The 16,945-nt window shown below is 40.5% G+C and overlaps 2 protein-coding genes across 3 annotated transcripts in view; one reads left to right on the forward strand and one right to left on the reverse strand.

Moving 5' to 3' along the window:
- The window catches only part of fbxw8 (F-box and WD repeat domain containing 8), a 29,639-nt gene extending 26,070 nt beyond the window's left edge, over positions 1–3,569 (forward strand). For both annotated transcript variants that reach the window (XM_046346746.1, XM_046346747.1), the window contains exon 11: positions 1,926–3,569. In XM_046346746.1, the coding sequence (XP_046202702.1) occupies positions 1,926–2,091 (166 nt within the window). In that variant the 3' untranslated portion in view covers positions 2,092–3,569. The remainder of the gene's footprint in view (positions 1–1,925) is intronic.
- On the reverse strand, positions 3,470–16,851 carry tesca (tescalcin a). Its single transcript, XM_046346748.1, has 8 exons — positions 16,593–16,851; positions 9,494–9,563; positions 8,436–8,516; positions 8,020–8,159; positions 7,523–7,584; positions 7,216–7,323; positions 6,518–6,565; positions 3,470–4,522 (listed from the first exon to the last, which is right to left on the reverse strand). Exons 1-8 carry the CDS (start codon positions 16,654–16,656, stop codon positions 4,439–4,441), a joined length of 657 nt encoding a protein of 218 aa, XP_046202704.1. The 5' UTR covers positions 16,657–16,851; the 3' UTR covers positions 3,470–4,438.
- Between the last annotated feature and the right edge of the window lie 94 nt (positions 16,852–16,945).

The raw sequence follows: 16,945 nt of genomic DNA on the forward strand, positions 1-16,945 counted from the left end.
AAAGTATTCACACCCCTTTACTTTTTCCACATTTGTGTTACAAGGTGGGATTAAACTGTTTACACTTGTTTTTTACATGGTCAACGATCTACACAAAATAGTCTGTCAACATTTGTAAAACATGAATGAAAATATAATACTAATATATCTTGACTACATAAGTATTCAACCCCCTGATTCAATACATGTTAGAATCACCTTTGACATCGATTACAACTAAATATTTTTGGGTAAGTCTCTAAGAGCTTTGCACACCTGGATTGTACAATATTTGCACGTTTATTATTTAAAAAATACTTCAAGCTCTGTCAAGTTGGTTGTTGTTGTTTTTTTTTTACCTTTATTTAACTAGGCAATTCAGTTAAGAACAAATTCTTATTTTCAATGACGGCCTAGGAACAGTGGGTTAACTGCCTGTTCAGGGGCAGAACGACAGATTTGTACCTTGTCAGCTCGGGATTTTGAGCTTGCAACCTTCCGGTTACTAGTCCAACTCTCTAACCACTAGGCTACCCTGCCGCAAAGTTTGAATAAGAAATTAAATGAAAAGCTTGATCATTGCTAGACAGCCATTTTCAAGTCTTGCCATACATTTAAAGCCAATTTAAGTCAAAACTGTAACTAGGCCACTCAGGAACATTCAATGTCGATTTGGTAAGCAACTCCAGTATATTTGGCCTTGTGTTTTGTTATTGTCCTGCTGAAAGGTGAATTTGTCTCAGTGACTGTTGAAAAGCAGACTGAACCAGGTTTTCCTCTAGGATTTTGCCTGTGCTTAGATCTATTCCATTTATTTTTATCCCAAAAAACTCCCTAGTTCTTGCCGATGACAAACATACCCATAACATGATGCAGCCACCACCATGCTTGAAAATATGAAGAGTGGTACTCAGTGATATGTTTTGTTGGATTTGCCCCAAACATAAAGCTTTGTATTCAGGACGTAAAGTTAATTTCTTTGCCACATTATTTTGCAGTTTTACTTTAGTGCCTTATTGCAAACAGGGTGCATGTTTTGGAATATTTTAATTCTGTACAGGCTTCCTCCTTTAAACTCTGTCATTTAAGTTAGTATTGTGGAGTAACTACAATGTTGTTGATCCATCCTCCATCACAGTCGTTAAACTCTGTAATTGTTTTAAAGTCACCGTTGGCCTCATGGTGAAATCCCTGAACTTTTTCCTTCTCTCCGGCAACTGAGTTAGGAAGGCCACCTGTATCTTTGTAGTGACTGGGCGTATTGATACACCATCCAAAGTGTAATTAATAACTTCACCATTGGAAAACCACCCTGGTCTTTGGGGTTGAATCTGTGTTTGAAATTCACTGCTTGACTGAGGGACCTTACAGATAACTGTATGTGTGGGGTACAGAAATTAGGTCGTCATTCAACTCACTTGGGCTCCCGAGTGGCGCAGCGGTCTAAGGCACTGCATCTGTGCTAGAATCGTCACTACAGACCCTGGTTCAATTCCAGGCTGTATCACAACTTGCCACGATTGGGAGTCCCATAGGGTGGTGCACAATTGGCCCAGCGTCGTTAGGGTTTAGCCGGGGTAGGCCGCCATTGGAAAAAAAAAAATCTTAACTGACTTGCCTAGTTAAATAAAGGTTAAATAAAATGATTAAAAATAAGTTATGTGAGTGGTTAACCACATTTTTACTTTAGGCTTTCCGTAGGGGTTGAATACTTATTGACTGAAGACATTTCAGCTTTTCATTTTTAATTCAAACTTTGACATTATGGGGTATTGTGTGTAGGCCAATGACACAAAAACTTAATTTAATCCATTTTAAATTCAGGCTGTAACACAACAAAATGTGGAAAAAGTCCAGAGATGTGAATACTTTCTGTTTAATTCTATGAGAGTCTGTTTGTTGTTTTGTTTTTTAACTGCCCCAATTCTTGTGTGTCCACATTATAGACATAGGGGAGTGATTTGCCACTATGACTTCTCAGAGGACTCCACCTCCCAGGACCATGTTCTGCCCATCTGCAGGTCCAACTATGTGGAGTCATCTGGCTACAACTACAACATTGGCCTGACCGTGCCCTATGACATCCTGTCTGGTTCTCACCCCTCCCACTGACCCTTATCACCAGCCCTTCAGACCCCAACTACTAGTACCATCAGCCCTGCCTACCCCTTCCACCAGCCCATGTTCTGCCCATCTGCAGGTCCAACAATGTGGAGTTATCTGGCTACAACAACAGCATTGGCCTGGCCGTGCCCCTACCACCAGCCCTTCAGACCCCTTCCACCAGCCCTTCAGACCCCTACCACCAGCCCTTCAGACCCCTACCACCAGCCCTTCAGACCCCTACCACCAGCCCTTCAGACCCCTACCACCAGCCCTTCAAACCCCTTCCACCAGCCCTTCAGACCCCTACCACCAGCCCTTCAGACTCCTTCCACCAGCCCTTCAGACCCCTACCACCAGCCCTTCAGACCCCTACCACCAGCCCTTCAGACCCCTACCACCAGGCCTTCAGAACCCTTCCACCAGCCCTTCAGAACCCTTCCACCAGCCCTTCAGACCCCTTCCACCAGCCCTTCAGACCCCTACCACCAGCCCTTCAGACCCCTACCACCAGCCCTTCAGACTCCTTCCACCAGCCCTTCAGACCCCTTCCACCAGCCATTCTGACCCTTACCACCGACCCATCAGACCCTGCAGACCCCTACCACCAGCCCTGTAGACAGTATGTACAAAGCAAATCAGCTTTTATATATGCTTTTGATTTTTCAAACTGAATCTGATTTTTAATTCGTAGCTGTCCTTATTTTTAAAAGAAGGTCATGTTTCCTTGGACTGTTAAGGAGTTTGATTTAATCTTGCAATTTTTTCCTAGAGCAATGAATTCTGAATGGATTTCATCTTATGATGGGATCATGTTTTGTTAAAGATCCAGTGCAGTCAAACATGTGATTTTTCTGTGTTTTATATATATTTCCACATTGAGGTTGTGAAATTTGAGCATGATGATATTGCTCTTTTAGTGTTTGGTTAGTCTGTTCTGTTTTGGTGGCATAGATGTTTGGTGAAATCACCATGCTGTAAATTAGTTAATAGAGCAATAAGAAAGATGGTTTCAAAACCCTGCCAATAATAGCTAATTTTCAGTTTTCTCCTTACCACTCCCAGTTATTCCTAGCTAAATTTTTGCTTGAGAAATTTCTCTTTGCTAAGAAGCTACTTCTGTTAATCTTTTACCATTTTACTGTGAAACAATCACAGTAAGGTACTTAATTTTTACCCAGAAATGATTTGATATTGAGATAGAAACTGCTGCATTGGACCTTTAACTAGACATTGAAGTTGGTACTGACATCCTCCATAAATTGATGGGCAACAACGGTCACATGGTCCTTTCACTTAATTTACTTCAGTGGAATTGCAGATGGCAGTCTTATGTCTTCACAAGAAGATGGAAGCAAAACACAAGTAACTCCAACAATTCTTCATCTCATAATTTCTTTATTTTTAATTAATGACTACAATATGCGTATACATTATTGCAAAGGCTATTACAGGTTCTTTGGATATAAAGAACAATATTCATCTAATGTGTTTAAACATTTATTTTAAGGATCAATGTTTTCAGCATGAGTAATACATAACCACTTTTATTTGTAAGTGGTCTTTGATTTTAGAGGGTAGAATGGTGAGACTCCACTGAAAGGACACAGGAATAATGAAGCTTGGCGAACTAAATAAATGGAGTCTTCCGTGTATTCTGAAGCCCTGTCGGAATGCACTGTGCCCCACAGAGCCAGAATAAAAGTGACCCTGGATGCCAACCCCGGTCCTCTCAGTGATCCACATGGCGGGTGAACCTCTGTCTGTACTGTTATGTATACATAACGCTGACATGAGAGAGTGGTAATGAAGGGATTCATCTGGGGCACTGGAGGTGTATGCGTTTACTTTTAGCTGAAAGCATGTTAGTATTCAGTCACAGGCAAGCACTAAATATTGCAAGGACATTGCACGGCACTGAAATGGATGCAAATGTCTAACCCAAACCTTCAAAATATAGTTCAGCATAGTTTGTCATTTTAAAATGTACAACATACGGTATGTAGACAATATTGTACACTTACAGTGCCTTCAGAAAGTGTTTACACACCTTGACTTTTTCCACATTTTGTTGTGTTACAGCCTGAATTTAAAACGGATTGTTGACATTTTTGTCACTGGCCTAAACACAATACCCCATTATGTCAAAGTCCAAAGCTCGCCGCCATTGGACTCTGGAGCAGTGGAAAAGGCAAGGGGTATGAATACTTTCTGAAGACACTGTATATCACAGTGGATCTCCCATCAATCATTCATAAGTTTTAAAAAAGGTATTCGGCTTCATCTCAGAGAAAGACTGGAGATATTCATTTTGTAAAAACATCAGTACCAGATGTATTTTAAAGGAGACAGGGACTCATTTTCCACATCGCATGGTTGCAGTGTCCATGTTTAAAAAGCGAACGTGCATCCTTGTCTCAATATCGAAGGTTTTAAGAATCTGTGGGGAGAACATGTAGGGGAATATAAGACTGATATGGTAGTATTCAATATATGAAGTATAGCAGTATATTAAGACACCAAATGTCACTGTGTTGTAATAGCATTCTTTTGCATAACTCAAAAGTGAAATGGCATTTCCTTTTTTCAACTAATATATCAATAGCCAATTTGAATAGCTCGTGAAATGGGGAAGTGGGTGAAGTGATAAATACACAGTGTACACAGTGTATACAGTTGTACACAGTGTACAAAACATTAGGAACACCTTCTTAATATTGAGTTGCACCTCTTCCCCTACCCAAACCCTCCCCTTTTCCCTCAGAACAGGCTCAATTCGTCAGGGCATGAACCCTCCTTGGTGTCGAAAGCATTCCACAGGGATGCTGGCCTATGTTGACAATGCTTCCCACAGTTGTGTCAAGTTGGATGGATGTTTTTGGGGTGGTGGACCATTCTTGATACATACGGGAAACTGAGTGTGAAAAACCAAGCAGCGTTACAGTTTTGGCACCTACTACCATACACTTAAATATTTTGTTTCGCCCATTCACCCTCTGAATGGCACACATACACTATATATACAAAAGTATGTGTCCAACCCTTAAAATTAGTGGATTTCGATTTCAACCACACCCGTTGCTGACAGGTGTATACAATCGAGCACACTCCATAGACAAACATTGGTATTACAATGGCCTTACTGAAGAGCTCAGTGACTTTCAACATCACACCGTCATAGGATGCCACCTGTCTAACAAGTCAGTTCATCAAATTTCTGCCCTGCTTGAGCTGCCCTGTCAACTGTAAATGCTGTTGTTGTGAAGTGGATACATCTAGGAGCAACAATAGCTCAGCCGCAAAGTGGTAGACCACACAAGCTCACAGAACGGGACTGCCATGTGTGCCATTCAGAGTGCCGAAGCCCGTAGTGCGTAAAAATTGTCTGTCCTCTGATGCAACACTCACTACCGAGTTCCAAACTGCCTCTCGAAGCAACGTCCGCACAAGAACTGTTTGTCGGGAGCTTCGTGAAATTGGTTTCCATGGCCGATCATCCGCACAAAAGTCTAAGATTACCATACGCAATGTCAAGCGTTAGCTGGAGAGGTGTAAAGCTTGCCTCCATTGGACTCTGGAGCAGTGGAAAAGCGTTCTCTGGAGTGATGAATCACATTTAATAATAATAATAATATATGCCATTTAGCAGACGCTTTTATCCAAAGCGACTTACACCATCTGGCAGTCTGACGGATTGGGTTTGGCGGATTCCAGGAGAACGCTATCTGCGCCAATGCTTAGTGTCAACTGCAAAGTTTGTTGGAGGAGGAATAGTTAGTTCCAGCAAAGGGAAATCTTAACGCTACAGCATTCTAGACGATTCTGTTCTTCCAACTTTGTGGCAACAGTTTGGGGAAGGCCCTTTTCAGCAGGACAATGCCCCTGTGCACAAAGCGAAGTCTATACAGACACGGTTTGTCGAGATCTGTGTGGAAGAACTTGACTGGCCTGCACAGAGCCCTGACCTCAACCCCATCAAACACCTCTGGGATGAATTAGAACGCCGACTGCGAGCCAGGCCTAATCGCCTAACATCAGTGCCCAACCTCATTAATACTCTTATGCCTGAATGGAAGCAAGTCTCTGCAGCAATGTTCCAACATCTAGTGGAAAGCCTTCCCAGAAGAGTAGAGGCTGTTACAGCAGCAAAGGGGGGTACCATCTCCATATTAATGCCCATGATTTTGGAATGAGATGTTCGATGAGTGTCCACATACTTTTGGTCATGTTGTGTACACAATCCATGTCTCAAGGCTTAAAAATCCTTATTTAACCTGTCTCCTCCCCTTCATCTACACTGTTTGAAGCGGATTTATCAAGTGGCATCCAATAAGGGATCATATGTTTCACCTGGTTATTAGTCTGTCGTGGTAAGAGCAGTTGTTTCTAATGTTTTGTACACTCACTGTATACTCTACTGTATATACAACCATACCTGAAGAAAATTTTCAAAAGTGATTCCTTCATAGAATTCATCAGGTTCCTGAAAAACAAAGTAACCCAATTTTAAAGGGGAAATCTACAATTGCTACATACATTTTTACATGGGGTTGCAAAGGGAGGGTATATTACTGGAACTTTTCAAATGTAACAGTAAACTACCAGAATTGAGTTAACTTTCAATGTTTCTTTCGAATTGTATAAAATTACATTTAGGGCCTTTTGGGTACTTGAGATGATCACTGGTGTCTAATAATATATGTCTCTCTGTGTGGCCTTATCACGTGTACAATATATGAAATAATCAAATAAGATGATAAAAAATTTTTTTTAAGAATTATAGTATCAAAGCTGTACAAATTATCCGAAATATAAATCATCAACTTAGTGAAAACCATTGGTGTTTAATAGTAAGGTTTCAGCATAAAATGTCCTTTTTATTTTATTGTACACACGTTATTGTTTGAACTGCAGTTTGCCACTTTAAGCAATAAGGCATGAGGACCTGTGGACTATCATGAATAACAGACGGCCAAGGGTTGTTCTTAGGCACAAAGCAGAGCAGTTCTTTGCACTTAAAAATAAGGTGTGGTTCACTGTAATCAATTGTGTTATCGTTGTATCTTACGCACTTTATGAACTCTTTGGTCATAAGGGTACGAACAATAGTGATTAAGTGATAACCCCCGTTACCATTTTGCCCCTTGTGGTGCTCGCAACTTCCAGCATGGCGGCGTCTGCAATGGCTTTTGCGGTCTCCTGCCCGATTGTGCCAGCCTTAGACAGGAGCTCTTCTACCGCCTAGAGGAAGAAAAGAGCACATCAGGTGTGCTGACATAGGATCAGTTTTGCCTTTTTTTTATCATAATGAATCATATTACATGGACAAGGGAGAACCTGATTTTAATACAGCACTACTACTCTGAGATGCTTTGTGAATACACGCCCTGGGGCCCATGGAGGATTAGGGTGAGGAGAGAGTAGAAAAGGGCGGCCTTACCCGTCTGTACTCCTCCAGAGTGATGGTGCCGTCACTGTCTGTGTCATGCATGTTGAACACAACTGAAGACGAACAAGCAAAATAGGACATTTTTACTAACTATTTTATCCCCAAAGAGAGTGTAACAGGTCTCTACTATGATTTCTATTCATCATCGACTGGGAAGGGTTCCAGGGGCAGGATAGGGGCCTAATGGCTCATTTCACATCAGGGTGGATGAAGAAGTCATGATTATGAGAATTGGCTTTCTGAGCTGCATCCATGATAAGAAGGAGCAAGACAGACTGGCTGGTCTACTCCAGACCCAATCTTGACTCTACACTAGAGTATGATTAGAGAACTGAATCAATGTTATGATTCTATCTAGAATAGCCCTTATAGAAAACATGCATGACTCAGTCAAGACCACACTAGCCCACTGAGCTAAAGCCTAGGCATTAGCTCTGGGCACAAACACAAGTCTCAGCAAAGTCACTCTACTCATCACCAAACCATACAGCGTAGTTTTTCCCGCCTCAGTTTCTCCCTCTCCTCCTCTGTGATGTGCATAGCTGCCGGACGAAAGTGAGACATGACCATAAGGAACTCCTCAAAGCCAATCACCTGGACCGTACCCGCCTCATTCTGACGGAGGTTTCTAAATCAAGTAAACACAGAGAGGCATTAGTCTGGTTAAACCAGACTAACCGGTGAGGTTACCAAGGCTACAGGTATAGAGTTACATGTATATGTGAATTCACTCCGACTGCCCTGCGTTGAACATGCTTCAAAACTAAGGCCTTTACAGCATCACTGATTACCTCATGAACAAAACTGTCCTCTGTGTAAAAACATGGTTTTCACAGTTAATGACAGTAAATACAGTATGTATTAAACGAGAGATTTCAATATTGTACTTCTGCTATATAATCACCTTTTGTCAAAGAAGGCATTAATAATTTGAGTCCGGAGTGGATTGTTATCTAGAGCAGAGATGCTCGCCAAATCCTGTCGACTGCAAAAGAAAACATGACATGAAAATATGTTAGTAATAACTACATTATCATGTGAGATGTTTACCGCCTTTTGCCAAAGGCCAAGGTTACTGTTAACAAGTATTATATTAAGGTTACTGTCAACAAGCATCAATTACATTGATACAGCCCTCTTACTAACAGGTAGGACAAATGTAGCCTCTTACAAGGCACGCCTCATATGTTTATGTACCAGAAACAACAATACCATATTAGAAATACTTGTTTCATTTCAAATGTCTCCAGTATAGGCTTATTGTAACGGACGGTATCAAGAAAATGTCCAGGATAAGTGGTCTTTGCAAGCAGGTTTGCTGCTAGGTAATGTGTTTACATTTTACAGAATACCAATGACTGCCAACTTTGAAGCCTGTGTTAAGTCCTCCAGAAATGTAAGTGTTATAAAATGCCAAATGTTGCACTTACACTTCTAGAGGCATTTAACAAAGGCTTCCATACAGTGACTACTTAGCAAAGGCAAATACTCAACCATTAAAGGTTTAAGACTTGCTTCCATTCCAATCTGTCCCCTATAGACATTTAGTTGATGGGGTACTACTACTACTACATATCAATTAAATTGGTACAGCACAAATGTAGCCAGAAACAACAATACCATGCACCCACTAGTGGTCAAAAGGATTTTGGCACACCAAAAATACAATACGGTAACGTATTCTTTGGGGTGGAATTACAAGCCATTTGAAATACAACAAAACCTTTTTCCCTCTTTAGAGGATGTGCTTTTATTTATTTTTTGACCTTGTACTCTTTGTGTGACATTTTATTTTGTACATTCACAAATACAGTAAGTGAACTGCTACTATATTTTACGTAACATATTTTAAGGTAAATTCCAAAATACATAATATTTCCAGAATGGTTTTACAGTATATGAATAGATGAGATGGGTAACAGCCGATGATGTACTGTAAATATATGGTGTTGGTGACACTACCTTAGTGTCTCCTCATTCTTGCTCAGCTGTCTGAATCTCTTGTTGAGGTTGCCAATCTGCTCCAGGGAAACTGAATGGAAACAATCACAGTAGTTTGGAGGAGTAAATTAGCATGAGCAACTTAAGACTTATTAAAGGCATAATAACTTGAGGGTAGATACCCCACCCTTCAAGACTAGCTGGATATCTTTACCAAATATTTTCTGGTATGGTATGTATTGGTTTTGAAGTGTAAAACATGTAAATGACCTGTAGCAATTATGAACTTTGGATTCGGGTGCAAAAGGGTACAGAACAGATAAACCTCTTCAGAAATGGCCAGAATTGTGACAACAATAGGCCTACGACACAATCCGCATAATGATTTTTGTTTTTTTAACACAATCGGCCTAATAGAAAAACAAACATACTCGAGTGAGATTGTATTTGCTTTCAAAGGGAACTTTGAATTATTGAAAAGAAAGAAAAAAAAGTTATACCATATGCACAAGGACTACTTTTATCAATTTTTACTGACATTTTTACAAAAACACATTTACTCAAATGACAGTGCAGATTTGATAACATACTTAAGGTAAAATCTCCCTCAGTTTTTTTGTGACCACATTTTCCAAAAGTTCTGTTAAATATCTACTCTGAATTAAGACTTTTTCTGTTTGCCAAGACCCCTTGTCCATCTGTTTGACCAGAAATCAGTGCCTTATTCTACATTTTTAGGATGGAAAATAGTTAAAGAATTTATAAAAGCCTTAATAAAAAACAATATATAGACTCTTCGCTTCTGTAGCTCAGTTGGTAGAGCATGGCGCTTGTAACGCCAGGGTAGTGGGTTCGATTCCCGGGACCACCCATATGTAGAATGTATGCACACATGACTGTAAGTCGCTTTGGATAAAAGCGTCTGCTAAATGGCATATATTATTATATATTATTATATATTATATATATTATTTGACACCAAATTTGATGTGCTCCTATGAACTTCACGTTAGTGCTTATAGGACATGGAAATGCCCTTGACAAGATTAATGTTTGCAGTAGCAACAACTACTGAAGGTGAATGCTTCAGCAACCACACAGAACAATGCCACACACTAAACTATTGCACAGGCAGGTTTATAGACTTACGTGGGTGGTGTGTATGCAGCAATACAGCAATATTGCATATTGCATTTCAGACTCTTCTGTTTTCCCTCTCAACCCTTTGAGTTGCATCTGTATTCAGCCAACCTTGACTTTGCACTGCAAGCTCATGGCTCAACTCTTAATCCATGTTTGTGAACAGAGATATCAGTGCAATTACTGCAACAATGTAATCACAGGAAGGATAACAGATTTGTTAGTCATGTTTTCAAGCAGATAATAAAAATCCTTGAATTGCTAAATCCTCAAGCCTCTCAGGCACGGGCTTGTGTGTGGAATGACTTAAGCAAAGGACATGTTGCTATAGTGGTATCAGTATTTATCAGACATGTTGCTATAGTAGTATCAGTATTTATCAGACAAAGCCGAGACCTATAGGTATTTGTGAGACATTACATGAGTGTGTCGCCCAGATAGCACAGTGAAACGGGGTCGGTTTTTTGCAGAAATTGCCCCACTATGCTGTTTACTTTCTGCATCTATGTCACACTGCTGAGTCTACCTTTTTAACGTATCGTCTCTACACTAACATCACAAAAAAAGATAACTTTATTTTGATGGGTGTTTGTTTTGTTGAATTGAAAAAATAATTGAATAGAGTTGAAATGTTTACGAATTAGATGCTCTGAAATGAAAGCAACCTTCAAAAATGAACACTGATTATAGTGATATTATGTCTGATCTCACAAACAATGTAAAGAATGTGACAACAACAGTCATTAATGAGGCAGTCTAGACAGCGCAGGTTAGTGCAGATAGGCCTAGACAGAGCAAGTTTTTGGTGGTTTCAGCCCAGTTCCACCCATTTATGTTAATGTATGAATACATTGCATTCGGAAAATATTCAGACCCCTTTAATTTTCCACATTTTGTTACGTTACAGCCTTATTCTAAAAGGGATTAAATCGTTTTTTTCCCTAATCATCTACACACAATACCCCATAATCACAAAGTAGGAAAAGGGGTTTAGACATTTTTGCTAACTTATGTAAATGTGACATTTCAGTCTTTTATAACTATTCAGACCCTTTACTCAATACTTTGTTGAAGAACGTTTGGCAGCGATTACAGCCTTGAGTCTTCTTGGGTATGACACTACAAGCTTGGCACACCTGTATTTGGGGAGTTTCTCCCATTCATCTTTGCAGATCCTCTCAATCTCTGTCAGGTTGGATGGGGAGCGTCGCTGCACAGCTATTTTCAGGTCTCTCCAGAGATGTTCGATCGGGTTCAAGTCCGGGCTCTGGCTGGGCCACTCAAGGACATTCAGAGACTTGTCCCAAAGCTACTCCTGCATTGAGTTGGCTGTGTGCCTAGGATTGTTGTGCTGTTGGAAGGTGAACCTTTGCCCCAGTCTGAGGTCCTGAGCACTCTGGAGCAGGTTTTCATCAAGGATCTCTCTGTACTTTGCTCCATTCATCGTTACCTCGATCCTGACTAGTCTCCCAGTCCCTTCCGCTGAAATACATCCCCACAGCATGATTCTGCCACCACCATCCTTCACCGTAGGGATGGTGCCAGGTTTCCTCCAGGCGTGACGCTTGGCATTCAGTTCAATCTTGTTTCATCAGACCAGAGAATCTTGTTTCTCATGGTCTGAGAGTCCTTTAGGTGCCTTTTGGCAAACTCTAAGAGGGCTGTCATTTGCCTTTTACTGAAGAGTGGCTTCCGTCTGTCCACTCTGCCATAAAGGCCTGATTGGTGGAATGCTGCAGAGCTGGTTGTCCTTCAGGAAGGTTCTCCCATCTCCACAGAGGAACTCAGAGGGCCCATCTCCCCCAATTGCTCAGTTTGGCCGAGCGGCCAGCTCTAGGAAGAGTCTTGGTGGTTCCAAAGTTCTTCCATTTAAGAATGATGGAAGCCACTATGTTCTTGGGGACCTTCAATACTGCAGACATATTTTGGTACCCTACCTCATATCTGTGCCTCAACGCAATCATGTCTCAAAGCTCTACGGACAATTCCTTCGACCTCATGGCTTGGTTTTTGCTCTTACATGCACTGTCAACTGTGGGACCTTATATAGACAGGTGTGTTGCTTTCCAAATCATGTCCAATCAATTGAATTTACCACAAGTGGACCCCAATCAAGTTGTAGAAAAAACTCAAGAATGATAAATGGAAGCAGGATGCACCCTGTTTCCCGACATTTCGATTCTCATAGCAAAGGGTCTGAATACTTGTGTAAATAATAAATACATTTGCAAAAAAAAGTCAAAAATACTCATTTTCATTTGTCATTATGAGGTATTGTGTGTAGATTGCTAAGGAAAAGGTTTTATTTAATCCATTTTAGAATAATAAGACTGTAACGTAACAAAAAAGGGAAGGGGTCTGACTACTTTCTAAATGCACTGTATATGCAAATCCTGTATACCCAGTGTATTTATGCAAATAATGCACTTATATTTGTATTTATTTTAACACACAATATTTACAAAATACCTGATTACCATTTGAAAATGTTTATATTAGTTTATTCTAAGAAAGAAAAGGTGACATCTGACAATAAATTGAATACCTGAATTCCCACCAAAATCCTTCAACCCTGATTCATTATTTGTCCGTGCCAGTAAAATGTTTTATGTGCTATAATACAGTCAATATCTGATGGATTAAAAACATTGTAGTTTAGTTGTATCTTCATCCATTGTTCGATTGGTCAACTGTTGCATTTATTAAAATTGTTTGTAAAACATTTTAACAATTTTGATGACCGTTGCTACTGTGCTCGCTCAATCAGCCTAGGTGATTTTGCATTCAACAATTTTACTTTGGCCAACTCTAGAAAGCTAAACGTAGGTATGAGTTTTTGGTTGTTTAGTCAAATAAACAATACCCATTTCTAGCTTATCTTTCAAAAAAATAAAAAAGTTATTTCAGAATATATACCTGGCTAACTTATTGATCCTGCTTTGTAGTATACCCCTCAGAAATGCAATAGTTATTTCTGGTTGTTTATCAAGTTAGCAGGCTAACTGCGAACTGCTTTGTACAGATGTAGGATCTTAATTTGATCACCCTATTGCAGGATGACTTTCCAGCAATGCAGGACATTTTTTAATTGTTATTGTATTTGAGGTTTAAAAAGGCTTCTGAAGTAAGAAATGTCTAATTGTAAATTACAAACTTGATTTTCCCTTACGAATGTATAAAAGAAAACATATAAACTCCTACAAAAACGTCCATTAATTATAATAATCCACATAATAATTCACATTTCCTTTTGATGCAGGATTACTTTCATGCTGTAGCAAACTGGATAAAATTTAAGATCCTACATCTGTAGTATACCCCTTTGGTCTTCATATTCTGCTTTGGCTAATGAACTGAAGCAATGTCTTAGCTTTTACCATCGAGCTTTCTTTATCTCAGGCAATGTGTTGATGTTGAATATTTTCCACCCTTGTTTTACAGAATTTGTGGCTCACAGCTTCCACCAGGTAATGGTTGCTGTTGACATCTGGTGGTGGACCTTGTCATCCTATAGAGACCTTTGGCAAGTCCCGTTGATATTGATGTGGTCGATTTGGTTGACAGTGTGAACATCTGGGGATCTTCATGTTCATTTATGGATGTCTTTGTGAGGGAAGAGTGTGCCACCAATCACACAGCTGTTATTGAGGAAGAAGTCGGCAAGCCTTTCACCGTTGTTATTGACGGTCCCACAGCCGTGTTGCCCCATGGCCTCCTCATAGTCGGTGTTATCGGCTCCAACCTTCGCATTCACATCTCCAGTTATCAGGAACACATTGTATTGTGGGACATTGGATACAGCTTGCAGTAGCTTCTCATACCAGTCATCCTTGTCCTCTTCCTCTGTCTCGTTGGTGGGGGCATAGCACTGCAGGATGGTGACCTTGCAGTTGAATATTGCTCTGATAAGCTGGTCACTGACGGGTTCCCATTCCAGAGAGAGATTTGGCAGTTGTTTCGCTAACAATGAGAGCTAAACCACTGGGGTGGGCATCGTCCTTTCCTGAGAAGAAAATTGTTGAGCCATCACTTGTCACCTTGCGCCCTTAACCAGTCCATCTGCTTTCACTTACACACGGGATGTCCACATTGTACTTGTCTATCTCCCTGATAACTTGAGCTGTTTTTGAAGTTTCAAACATGGTGCAGACGTTCCATACTCCAAGACGGACTGTAGTTATGGGCCCTGAGAAAACTCCTCAACGAGCTCCCGATTTCCAGGGTATGGCTTTCATCTAAAGCCGTCAAAGTGCCTACAGATTGGCAAGAGTTTCCTGAATTTTGGAAGTTGTTGCGGTTTCTGTAACATGGTGGTTTTTACTGGGTGGGGTTGTTAGCCCCACGCCCAACCCCCAACCTGGAGGGCCAGGTGTTTTGTCTGGCCTCTCACCTGGAACCTGCCCAGCATTGTTGAACCTTCCTGAGATCGAAACCACACCTGTATAGCTTTCAGGATCACTGAAAAACACAAGCTTCCCCACAAATGCCATGGAAGCAGCACTCAGGGAAGACATGGTTATGAACTTCAGTTCAAATACTTGCATACCATTCAGCTGCATAATGCGCAACATGTTTCTTCACCATTATCTTACTTTAGGAGTTATCACACTCTGGATAACCAACATGCTGTATTAAGTTATTACACTTATTACAATCTAAACATTTTAAGTTGAACATTGGAAATCAGAGTATTGCTTTATGTCTTGATTGACCTCTCTCATCCTTCTACACTGTGGGAGGAGGAAGCACAGTTCTCCCATTTATAACAGAAGCCAGCTGATGAGAATGAACAGATCAATGTTCCAAGCACAACAAATGTTGTTGCAACAGACCAAATTTGCAGAACATCATCCTATCACAAATGAGTAATTAATCCACTTTAAAAAAACAGATATTTTTTTGCCCTTGTCACTTCCAAAAATAGTGTGATATTTGACTGTCAATGGATTTGAGTTACATAATTTACAGTAATACTGCAATAATCATCACAAATTCTACTCCAATAGGAAATTCACCATACATGGCACCATATTGGCAAGTAGCATGGCATTCAATTCAACTTGTTACATAAACAGTTGTCCATCTGTCCTTTAAGCGTTTTGGAAGGAGTAGTCTACCACTCTTAGATGTTTAATGGAATGACAGAAGGACAATCCAACTATTGTCTATTCATGTGAAAACAGCTACAATACAGTGTCTTATTGTATGCTCTTCGGAAGACTCACTACAAAGCCATTCATAATTCCAGTTTGAACTATGAAATTGAGGCATTTATGCTATTTGTCCCTTCATCTAAGGATAAGCTATTTATTTTCGCGACAAGATCAAATTCGTTTTTTGTATTTGATAATAATCCAATAGAAACAGTGTAATCTAAGTGCATCGAGGACGTCGTCCCCAACCTGACTATACAAACACACCCCAACCAGAGGCCATGGATTACTAAAAGGTAGAGCTGCCACTTTCAACGTGTCCGCCCCCCCCCCCCCCCTCTTTTACGCTGCTGTTATTCTCAGTTTATCATGTATGTATAGCCACTTTAACTATACCTACATGTATATACTATCTCAATTAGCCTGACTAACCGGTGCCCCCGCACATTGGCTACCCGGACTATCTGCATTGTGTCCCGTCACCCCCCTTTTTTACGATACTGCTACTCTGTTTATCATATGTGCATAGTCACTTTAACCATACATGTACATACTACCTCAATTAGCCCGACTAACCAGTGCCCTTATATAGCCTCGCTATTAATATTCACTGTCTTTTTTTATTATTGTCTTTTTACTGTTTTTTATTTCCTAACTTCTCTATTGTTCAACAATACCAATGTTTTACTTTAAAAAAATGCACTGTTGGTTAGGGCCTGTAAGTAAGCGTTTCACTGTAAAGTACCTGTTGTATTCGGCGCACGTGACAAATACATTTTGATTTGAATAATACTTAGTTTGAGCATAATATAGCCCAGGCTACTTACATCCAGTTCGATCAGCCAGATCTTGGAACTCATGTTCAGTGCGCGCAGACTGCGAGGCTCCCATTGCCGTTTTTCCCCAAAAGAGCGACACTTGCGCATTGAAATTATTACAAGAGTGTACTACGATTTTTGCCGCAGGTGAATCTACGAGTTATGTGGACTTTTCGCGCTCCTACTGTACTGTGCTCCCTACCAACTAGCGATTCCCTCTGCTGTCATAAAGAAGTTAGTAACACATGCACTCTTTATTATGGTCTGTCGGGAGGGATGCTTTGCTGTTATCCCCAAGGTCCTAATCTCCCGTGGGCAGATTCTCCGTGTAGTTAGTTGACCAATAACTGTCACTTCTGGGA

The sequence above is a fragment of the Oncorhynchus gorbuscha genome, linkage group LG04, assembly GCF_021184085.1.
Source record: "Oncorhynchus gorbuscha isolate QuinsamMale2020 ecotype Even-year linkage group LG04, OgorEven_v1.0, whole genome shotgun sequence".
Classification (NCBI taxonomy): domain Eukaryota; kingdom Metazoa; phylum Chordata; class Actinopteri; order Salmoniformes; family Salmonidae; genus Oncorhynchus; species Oncorhynchus gorbuscha.

Bases quoted from the DNA above. Each gene is read 5' to 3' on its own strand.
- tesca (XM_046346748.1), bottom strand. From the start codon at position 16,656: ATGGGAGCCTCGCAGTCTGCGCGCACTGAACATGAGTTCCAAGATCTG. The intron at 8,517-9,493 runs GTAGTGTCACCA...TTTCTTTTGCAG, and splicing joins AAGAATGAGGAGACACTAAG to TCGACAGGATTTGGCGAGCA. The intron at 8,160-8,435 runs GTGATTATATAG...TACTTGATTTAG, and splicing joins AATGCCTTCTTTGACAAAAG to AAACCTCCGTCAGAATGAGG.